This window comes from Neolamprologus multifasciatus, chromosome 15, assembly GCF_963576455.1.
Source record: "Neolamprologus multifasciatus chromosome 15, fNeoMul1.2, whole genome shotgun sequence".
NCBI classification, from domain to species: domain Eukaryota; kingdom Metazoa; phylum Chordata; class Actinopteri; order Cichliformes; family Cichlidae; genus Neolamprologus; species Neolamprologus multifasciatus.
This window is the reverse complement of record NC_140453.1, coordinates 8,882,374-8,892,643: the sequence shown is the minus strand read 5'-3', so window position 1 is coordinate 8,892,643 and position 10,270 is coordinate 8,882,374. Positions and strand designations below refer to the sequence as shown.

Genomic DNA, 10,270 nt, shown 5'->3' with positions numbered 1-10,270 from the left:
AGCTCAAGTAAGATGCTCCTCGCATTTCTGGTTCAGCAATGGTTTGACATGAGGAATGTGACATTTGTAGCCTCTTTCCATCTGGTGGCACCAGCCTCGGTCCACTCCTTGTGATGCTCGCCCAAGTTGTTGACAATGCCCTCAAGGCAGGCATCCCCATTGCTTGTGCACCTTTTCCTACGACAACTTTCCTTTCCAGTCAGTTTTCCATGAATATGCGTTGATACGGCACTGTGAACAACCAGCCTTTCAACAGTGACTTTCTGTGGCTTACCCTTCTTATGGAAGGTGTTAATGATCATGACCCGGAGAACTGTCAAGTCAGCAGTCTTCCTTAAGGTTGTGGGTACTTGAGCAGACCAAAAGAAAGAGTGTTTATACTGCTTGAAATCAAGTATTCTGATGGTTTTTATGAGCTATAAATAAACCGTAATCAAATTAAAACAAAGGCCTAGAATTCTTCAATGTACATAAAATGGATATTGAATATGGGACAGTTATTATTCTGAATTTAGACAAAAAAAATCAAAATATTCTATTGTTTGTCATCTCTCTCAGTACATCAGCAGAATAGGAAATGGTACCTGTGTGGTGTGTGTGTTTGTTTTTTGGGTTTTCATGTTTTTTGAAGCAAAAACCATGAAAATAACCTTAAGAGGAGTTAGGTATGCAGTATAAGGTTCAAAGGCAATCTGTTCAAGTAGAGCACAATAGGGATGTTAAACTCTAGCTTTAGGCTCAGTGTGCTCACTAACAGATTGCTCTCCCTTCTTATTATAGCCCTGTCATTTTGTGACTTTAGTTTCAGAGTATCACAGGTTGTGCTAAGGATCTTGTTTCTTTTATGAAAGAAGATACATAGGTCATGTGGATAAGTTTTCTCCTTTATATCTACATACATAGACATTTCTGAATAAAGAAAAGACATTCAAACACATTAAGGCACAACACATCATGACGCACATCTTCAAGCCCCACCCACCAGAAAGAAAACAAAATACAAAAACCAGAAGGAAAAAACAAAAGAGCCTCAAAATTTCCAATTATTTGACCAAAAAGAAAAAGAAAAACAACCCCAAAACCCTACCACTGTCATGTAAGTTTATTGTAAATAATTTACACAAATTTCTACCACAGACTGCATTCTTTTGTCGTGATTATTATACCACCGGGAACAAAACCCTTACAAAAAAAGCTGTTATCCCAGTATACATGATATGGTCTGTACAGAGAAGCCTTCAAATTAATGCATAGCCAATGATCTTCCCCCCAAGTGATGCCACAAGTCCTCATTTCCACCTGGGTGCTCTGACCACAAACTAGATCTTAAGGGAAAAAAATATCCTCCCAGTCCAAGGAAGGTCTTAAGCCTTGACAGTTTTAGCCTGCTACAGCTGCAAGAACAGCAGACTGGATTTTCAGAGGTCTGTCCCCAGCATCAGGACCAGGGGGGCTGAGCAAGGATGTGTCGGATAGCCTTTTCCTAATCCCACTTTCCTCTTCTTTACCTCCTTTAACCTCTTAAGACCATTACGAGTTTGTAAATCCAGACATTCAAAAACAAGACAGGAAACGAAAGTAATCACAGAAACACTTGCAGTGTCGTGTGTTCTTAAATAGTTATACAAAAGAAAGGGGCTGCCTGGCTGACCGTGTCCATGTGACAATGCAATGAGTCCATATTGCTATAATAGTTACAGGTACTCAAACTCCAGTGCTTGGTGTAATGCCAGCAGGTCAGAGTGACTTGATATCCTCCAGAAAGGCATGTTGTGCTGCGGAGTGGACACACATCATTAAAATCAGACATACAATTATCACTGTTGCACACCACCACCGCCTAACCACATGCAAGCTACACTACTGTAGCTTGTAGCTGCACTGCAAACAAAAATCCATGCATTTCTAAGGCTTTAAGACAAAGGGTGGCATTTTGGGAATTATGCTTATCCTTCTGTTCAGAAGGTTACATCAGATGACACAATTTATATCACTCATCTCTCCCCTCTTGGTGAAGCTACAGCCAGCGGTTCGTCAGTTTAGCTTAGCATAAAATTTTTAAAAATAGGTACCTTAGCCTTAAAAAAAAAAGCACAAAAATCTACAAAGGGCAATTCTCAATATCACCAACTTAATTGTAACATACATGTATAAGCAATAATATGTACAAATAACTTTAAAAAAATGTATGAAGGATAACAAGATTTGTGCTGACTGATGCTAGCCTCTACTTTGACTGATGCTAGCCTTACTTTGAAACACTCATATAACCCATAGAAAATCCATGCAGCTGTTGTTTTTGACTTTTGTTTTCATTATAATTAAATCAACACGATATAACTAAATTGGTGAGCTGTAAAGACTATGAAAATTTTACTTTTTAAAACACCAGTTTCCCTAATGTTTCCAGCCTTTATGCTAAGCTAATTTAACTTTTTGCTGACTGTAGCTTGAAGTCAATAGTTTCCTAGAAAGGTTTAACAGTGGTGCCAAAATTGTATGTGGGAAGTTTTTACACCCTGTTCTGCATTTTATTGTTTTAGACTAATCTTGAAATGAATTCAGTTTTTTTCTGAACACAGTCTGCACATAATACTCCACAATAATTACAAAACAAGAGTTTTCAGAGTCCTGTGATACTGTCCTAAAATTAGACAGAAATAGTGTCTTCATGCGCAACCCCAAAAAACTGTTGGGTCACTCTGTGAAATGTGAATAAAAACAGAATGCAATGATTTGCAAATCTCATAAACCCATATTTTAATAAAGATATTAAACTAAGAAAATATACCATTTTATGAGAAATGTTGGCTTATTTGAAGTTGATGGCAGCGAAATATCACAAAAAAAGTTTGGATGGGGACAAGAAAAGCCTAAAAGTCATGCTAAAACAAATATCTAAATGAAGAGTTTGCTACTTATCAAGTTAACTTGAGGCAGGCCATTAAGATGATTGGGTATGAAAAGAGCATCAGGTTGAATTCAGTTTTATTTATAAAGCACCAAATCACAGCAACAGTTGCCTCAATGTGCTTTTTATTGTAAGGTGTATGTGCAATATGTGCATTGAAGGAGACATCCTGGTCAAAAAAGACTCCAAGACTCATCCCAGTGTTGCTGGAGGCCAAGGTAAAGCCATCCAGAGTAAGCATCTGGTTAGACACTGTATCTTTAAGATTTTTAGTACAATAACCTCAGCTTTGGAAGTGGAAAACTGTTCTGCAGTCAGATGAATCAAAATTTTGGTAAAATGGACTAAAGAGTGCTCAGTTTGAAAGCCTGCATTTCTGATGCTATGACACTGGACTGTGTGAATGGAGCAACATTCCTTTCCCAAAAGTCCAGGAGCTGGTCTCCTCAGTTCCCAGATATTTAGAGACTGTTGTTAAAAGAAAAGGGATGCTACAGAGGTAAACATGACCCCTGTGTTGTGAATAGACTGATGACCCAGTGTCAGATAAGTGTCAGAAGATTGATGGATGGATGAATGGATGGATGATAACAAACCTGTTGTTATGACACTCACAGTTGTGGTGCTTCCTACTTTTATTAAATGTCCTCCTTGTTTCAGCCAAACTCCGTAACTGGGACAGAGGCCATGTAACTAAGAACCCAGTAGTCACTATGAATAAAATCCTTTGTAGGGATGGGAGAAACATTCATTAAGACAGTAATCCAATCTGATCTAAAATGAAGACAGACGCATGGAGGAAACTAGGCACTGGGAATCACCTCATTAATTCCAACACAGTCAACTCTGTCTTTGACAACTACAGTCAAAGACAGAGGTGGCAGCACTATGCTCCATCAGTAATTTACTGTCAAGTACTGGGAAACCAGTAAGGACAGAGGGAATAATGAAGGCAGAAAATATAGAGAAATCCTGAGTGAAAACCTTTGTCAGAGTGCTCAGGATTATATTTCAGCAGGAAAAAAGGCCCTAGTGCAATGCCAAAAAAGCACAGGAGTGGCTCTGGGAAAACTCCTGGACTGACCCAGCCAGAGTCCAGACCTAAACACCTCTGGAGAGACCTGAAAATGTCTGACTGAGCTGGCTGAGGTTTAACAATTTTGCTAAGGAGAACTGGAGAAATCTTCAAATGAAAGCTTGAAGGTTCATTTCCGTTTGCTGCTGCCAAAGGAGCTTTAACAAAAGTGAAGGGTAGTCATGCAAATGGGTTATTCCAGGTTTTTATTCTTAATAACTTGACAAAACACTTCAAAATCCTATTATACTAGGTTCTTGTGGAGTATTGTGTGTAGACTGATGGGGGCCAGGAGGGGGACTGAACCAATTTTAAGATGATGCTAATGTTGAAAACCATCCAAATCCAATGTATTTAGTGCTCAGTAAGAAAGTAAAAAAAAGAGTATATCCCAAAATGCAAAGCCATCTTTTAACAACCCCAGCACCCAGCACGATGAATGAAACCCAAAGCTGTAGAAGAGAGGATTAAGAAAATATTCTGGTGTAGCAAACTTAAAATAGATCACTACTTATCTCCCTTTTTTTTGTTATACAACTACAACATCAGTTAAAAACACATAACAGGAGACACGTCACAGGATACGGCAGGATCATTGCTCTGAACAAATGAGGCTGTTCACAGCCCAGTCAGCGTGTACATTTACACAGCCATTCATTACACAATTGCAGATGCCAATGTCAATCTAATAAAAATCTGTTATTGACACAAATTTGGAATAGCTGACGCTGAAAAAGCTGGTGCAAAATATCCATCAGCAGCTGAGGCTCATTCTCAAATTTTCACTCTGACGGCTGCAAAAGTCTCCTGTCACTCCATGAAAAAAACAAAACAAAAACCAAAGCAAGTAGACCAGAAAAAGTAAAGGACCAACACAAAACTGCAGCAGCAAAGAAAGGCGGGCTTCGTCCAATCAGAGCACACGCTGTGCTGAGTAGGCGGGGGTCACGGTGAGGTTGCGGGTCCATTACCTTTTTGGCCGCCTGTTCCTCTTCCACACCGTCCCCAATTACAACATACACTACTTTCCTGCCAAACCTTTGCATTATGCGTTCAAAGCAACTCTCTTTTCCTGCAAAAAACAAATAAACAAGGGGGAGGAAGGAGGGTCACATGGTCAGAGGGGTCAAAGTTCAGGTGTCATTTGTTTACCTGGCTGGCGGCATGCTCTTCATCCTTTCCATCGCCAATCACAACATATGTAATGTTTGTGCCAAAGCGGGAGACTATACGTTCAAAACAGCTTTCTTTGCCTGGAGACAAACAAATGGCTTTCACAGGTTTTTCCTTTGTTTAGATGGAAATAAAACACAGGAAGAGGTAGAGCGGTGCGTACTAGGGCGAAGTGAACACACACACAAACAAGATGGTGTCTAGTGATTTAATAGTTAAAAATAGCGTACCCAGAAGTGGCGTGGCATCTGACCTTAAACACTAGTTTTTAAAGATATCAGTTACATCTGTTTGAATCAAGGCATATCACATAGTGACACACACATTTCCTGAGTGTTCAATAAGTTAGCACTGGCCATGGTTGCGGTACACTGTCACAACCAGCTGAGGTTAGAGTCCGTTCAGAGTGTAGGCGTGCAGCCTGAGCGGCATGTGTGTCGAGGCCAGATCGGGAACGCACGAGCTGAGTGCGGATATAATGCCGGAAGAATACTGTAAGTGTGGGGATAAGTGAGTCATACTAAAGACACTCTACACCCACACAGGTGACTTCACCTAATGTGGCAAATGAAACATCTGCTGGGTGGAGCTATGTTTCGGATTGTGTGACGTCATCCACCTCAAAAAGATCATCTTCCCTTTCAATCAAAATCATTGACATTAGTAGTATAAGAGCACACGTTTAAATTAGTCTTGAGTCACCCCTCACTTGCTTCTAGCTATCCAGATTATCTTGCAATTTGTTTAGCAATGGTCTTGATATTTATTTATTTCTTTGCAGCTTTTACACCATTTTCAGTCGAGTTCTTATATCTGATCATTTTCACAGGGATGATTTTTTTGCTCGTTAAGCCATTTAACATCTTAACACTGACCTATGAGTCATTCAAGCATAAAAAAAAGGAAAGGATGCAGTAAAAGCATACCTGGATTTAAAACACCCACACACACACATACTCTTGACGGAGAGGGGCAGATTTGAATGTCTTTAAGAAGCCTGGAGAACTATTCCTGATGACTGCTCAAGGAATCTACCAGAAAGCCTAAATAAGAGAGTCCAGGCTGTGTATAAAAGTGGTCACTGACTTGTGGTCATATTAAACACTTGTGTGAATTGTACAAATGGACTGTTTTCCCATTTGTGTTTGCACATGTTTTAATAAATTGCACCTATTTCCCATTTTCCTAGAAAAACAAAGATATGAGGAGTGACTCAAGTCTTTTGCACAGTACTGTATCTATCCAGTGACTTCCATTCCACAATATATTGTATTATTTAATTCAGTCCATGAATGAAATCATTAATTTACTCTTTGTTTTAAATTCATGGACTGTGTACACATGAGTACAGATGCGTGTGTATACGTGTGCTTACCTATTTTTGTTGCACTGTAAATGTTCTCAATAGGAAAAACAGATCCCAGACTATATAAGAGAACTTTGGCCAGCGCTGGTATGAGCTGTGTTGTGGTCACCAACACATTTACACAGTTACTCCTGAGGGACAAAGAGAAAGAATAGGCCATATTATGCACAGTGGAGGCGGGTAGGTAAATGCATGAATAGATCCACGAGTGCCTCTAGTGTCCACTGGTGCTTTGTTCCAACCCTAACTCTTAACCACGGAAATCAAAGGAAGAGAGGACTAGAAGAGACATTGCCATCTGTGTAAATCGTGGAAATAAAATGGAAAGTGGCACCTGGAGCTGATTATGGACAGGGACTTGAGTGCGTGGGTGAGCCAGGAGTCAGTCAGAGCTTCCACCTCAGCTCTGAGCTGCAGCCAGGCGTCTCTCTTAGCAGGACCCAGCAGACCTAAAACACAGCACCAACTTCTTTACTCTATAAGCACTCTACAATGCACTCCAATTTTGTTTGAGCATTAAAAAACAAGCTGTATTTGCTGTATTTGTATCTATGTCTATACTGTTCCACTATTTCATTGCACAGTGTTCCCTGTGACAACAAGGGACTATTCTATTCTTCTATTCTGTTATTAATTAACTTTAATATTTAAATAGTCCTATACAAAGTTAAAAAACCCCAAAACAAAACAGTTTTTTAACATCTTATAGATGATCAGGATTGAATGCTCCCCCCTTTCCCAGACAGGGTGTGAATATAATTTTAGAACATTTCAACTCCTGTAGAGTTTAACTAAAGTAAAACTCATTTTCAACTCTGTTCTGAGTCTATTCTGATTGGCTTACCCCCCACATTGTTTTTGTACGTGCTATACAACTCTTTGACTCGTCGGTAGCGGAAGGCCAGTTTCCTCATCCAGTCGACTCCACCGCGGACGCCCGTAGCCAGGCACAGGTTTGCGCTGGTTGCAGCTGCATGGAAGCCATCAGTTGCAAAACTGTAAGTACTGTCAATAATAATAATATGTTTTATTTGAAAATCTGCTCTGGTAGAAAAAAAACCAAGATGGTTATTTGTATTTTGGTATTGGTATCACAAACATAACGGCAAGCATTTATTTGTAAGAATGCAGTTAAGTATCATCTACATACTTTTAAAAATTTAATCATCAAGTTAATATTAAAACACAAACTGGACAAATGTTGTTAATGATTATCTGAATATATGATCTACAGAAATGAATGAATACTACAACTTTACACAAAAGTTAATTTTTAAATAATCACCTTAAGTCCTGGCCATTGTCATCTGATGACACGTCATCAATATGCACCTGATCACATTCCTGTATACAGATACACATACAAATAACAATTATTGCAAGCACAATGTGCTGAAGATAGAATATAGACATGTTGTGACATTTACAGTATGTTAACTTCCTTTTCACCACTAGAGGGCAGCAGTTGTATCTAACTGGGTAATGGTTTGGACCTCAGGCTTCCTCCCACAGCCCAAAGTCATTATGTTAATTCAATTCAGTTCTATTCAGATTTTATTCCTATAGCACATTTAAAAGCAACAGAGTTGACCAAAGTGCTTCACAATTAGTTAAGAACAAGAGAAAACAATAGAGACTTTAGATGTGACTGTGAGCATGAATTTTGACAGTGGTGTGCCCTACCGTTTGCTCAGTCCAAGCTGGTGTATGATAAGGTGTGTATATCAAATCAGTGGAACAATGACATTCTCAACATTACGCTTTGTGCAAAAGCTGAAGACAGAGCAAAAACTTCAACTGTTGACAACGTTAACAGCTGTGACTCACCTCCAGGTCATTAAAAAATAAGTGTGTGTCAGCCAAGTTGAAGATCATCTCTTCCATCCTCAGACCCAGTGTTACCGCCATGGGAGGGTCCTAAGAGAAGAGGAAGATAACATCATCATGACATCAACATGACAACAAATTTCCAGAGTTAATACTTACTCCCATCTCAAAAACCATTTTAGACCCCCCACCCTCAACAAACCCCTATTTGTATACTTGGTACATTCCACTCATCACTGCAGACGCTGACAGACAGGTTGCACTTGTTCTGTCCCATCAGCATTCCTTACGTTTTGGGGGGGGGGGCAAAATTGTGTCCCTCCATGTGTGTGTGTTGCAAATTGTAGGTACCCTCGAAGGGAGATGCCTGGAGTGTTTGTGGTGTGTGAATGGTTTGTGTGTGCGGGCGTTCTGGAGAACGCGGCCTGCTCTGCCAGGCTAGCACTCAGCTGCAAAAAACATCATCTGTGATAGGTCAGCAAGGGTCGACAGCTTGCCGCATGATTCGCTGACGCTGTCAGACGACCAGAATAGAAAGAAACTAACAGGAAGGAGAGTGAAAGTGAGCGGGCGAGGTGCTCAGGCACGGAAAGCGAGAGAAGCTGGCGGCATTCATGAGTGTCAGAAAGTGCAAAAGGATGGGCATCTTAAATCAGAAATTTGCTAACGGTGAGGAAGACTGAGGACGATCGCCTAAAGTCTTTTTCATTTTATCAAAACCGTCGCCACATATACTTTGAGATAAAAAGGTAATGAGTTTTGTACCGTAACAACACATGTTACTGAAATTTGTTATCTCTGACACACAGTGAACGACAGAGATTGAAGAGCATCTGTTAAATCTCCACTATGACTCATCGCTGGCTATATTCTACGCGCATACAAAAGTCAATAACTCTTACTTGTTATTGCTAAATAACTATTATAATATTACTGCACAAAAATCCAGATGCACTCTTCACCTTCGCTGGTATCACTTAAGCTCTGGAAACTCAACACTTCCTCATGATGTGAGCAGCATACTAAGTATAGTAAGAAACAGAGAGTGAGATTGGCTTGTGTGATAAAGACGTCTATGCTTGTATTGACGAAAAGGCAAAACATCATTTGGAGCAGCTGTATCCTCAAAGCTCCATGAGAGGGGCACTTAGGTCTTGTGGTTTCTATGTTAATAGTGTAAACACTATTTTGGGTGAGGTGTGAACAGACACAGCTGCTGCTATATTTCTCAAGGGCAGCGGCAGAAAACGAGGTGAAAGAAATTCTCTCGCAAATATTTTCAGGCAAATATTAGGAGGCATATCCTTTTTTAATGCCGATGATTTGCCAGTTGTCATGAGCCATTCGAGTAATCCAACGTGGCGTGCTATGAGAGGGTACATTAAACCCCGATTTGAGTTCTTGGAAACATCTAATTCACTAGTTTGCAAGTCAAGACAAATGCAAAACCTCACTTCTTGATAATAATGGATTGGATTTATATAGCCATATAAATCCAATCTATTATTATATATACCCAAAGCGCTTTACAATGCCACTATTCATTCACATGGAGGCAAGCTACGGTTGTAGCCACAGCTGCCCTGGGACTGACAGAAGCAGGGCTGCCATATCGCACCATCGGCCCCTCTGACCAACACCAGTAGGTCTTGCCCAAGGACACAACGACCAGGACAGAGAGCCCAGGGATCGAACTGGCGACCTTCCGGTTAAAGATGCACTTCCCAACCCCCTGAGCCACGGTTGCCCCCTTTCTTCTTCTTCTTGTCACAAGCTTCTTTTGTGATATTACCATTCAATTCAGTGCTTCTCTACAGTAAATACAACACAAAGAGGCTGAATTATCCATCAAGACCACGTGTGCCCTCGCTCTAAACATGGCGTTTTACAACTCACCAGGGCCTGTCTTATGCCCATT

At 40.3% G+C, this 10,270-nt stretch overlaps 1 protein-coding gene across 7 annotated transcripts in view; it reads right to left on the bottom strand.

The window, feature by feature from the left end:
• Positions 1 to 872: 872 nt before the first annotated feature.
• The window catches only part of eya4 (EYA transcriptional coactivator and phosphatase 4), a 50,872-nt gene continuing 41,474 nt past the window's right edge, over positions 873 to 10,270 (bottom strand). For 3 of the 7 annotated variants that reach the window (XM_085132106.1, XM_085132107.1, XM_085132108.1), the window contains 6 exons: positions 8,353 to 8,442; positions 7,811 to 7,869; positions 7,370 to 7,530; positions 6,860 to 6,974; positions 6,535 to 6,656; positions 873 to 5,058 (listed from right to left, as the gene is read on the bottom strand). In XM_085132106.1, the coding sequence (XP_084988232.1) occupies positions 4,769 to 5,058; positions 6,535 to 6,656; positions 6,860 to 6,974; positions 7,370 to 7,530; positions 7,811 to 7,869; positions 8,353 to 8,442 (837 nt within the window). In that variant the 3' untranslated portion in view covers positions 873 to 4,768. Of the gene's footprint in view, positions 5,059 to 5,138; positions 5,240 to 6,534; positions 6,657 to 6,859; positions 6,975 to 7,369; positions 7,531 to 7,810; positions 7,870 to 8,352; positions 8,443 to 10,270 lie in introns of all 7 variants that reach the window. The other 4 variants (XM_085132109.1, XM_085132111.1, XR_014869188.1 and 1 more) reach the window with 3 other exon arrangements.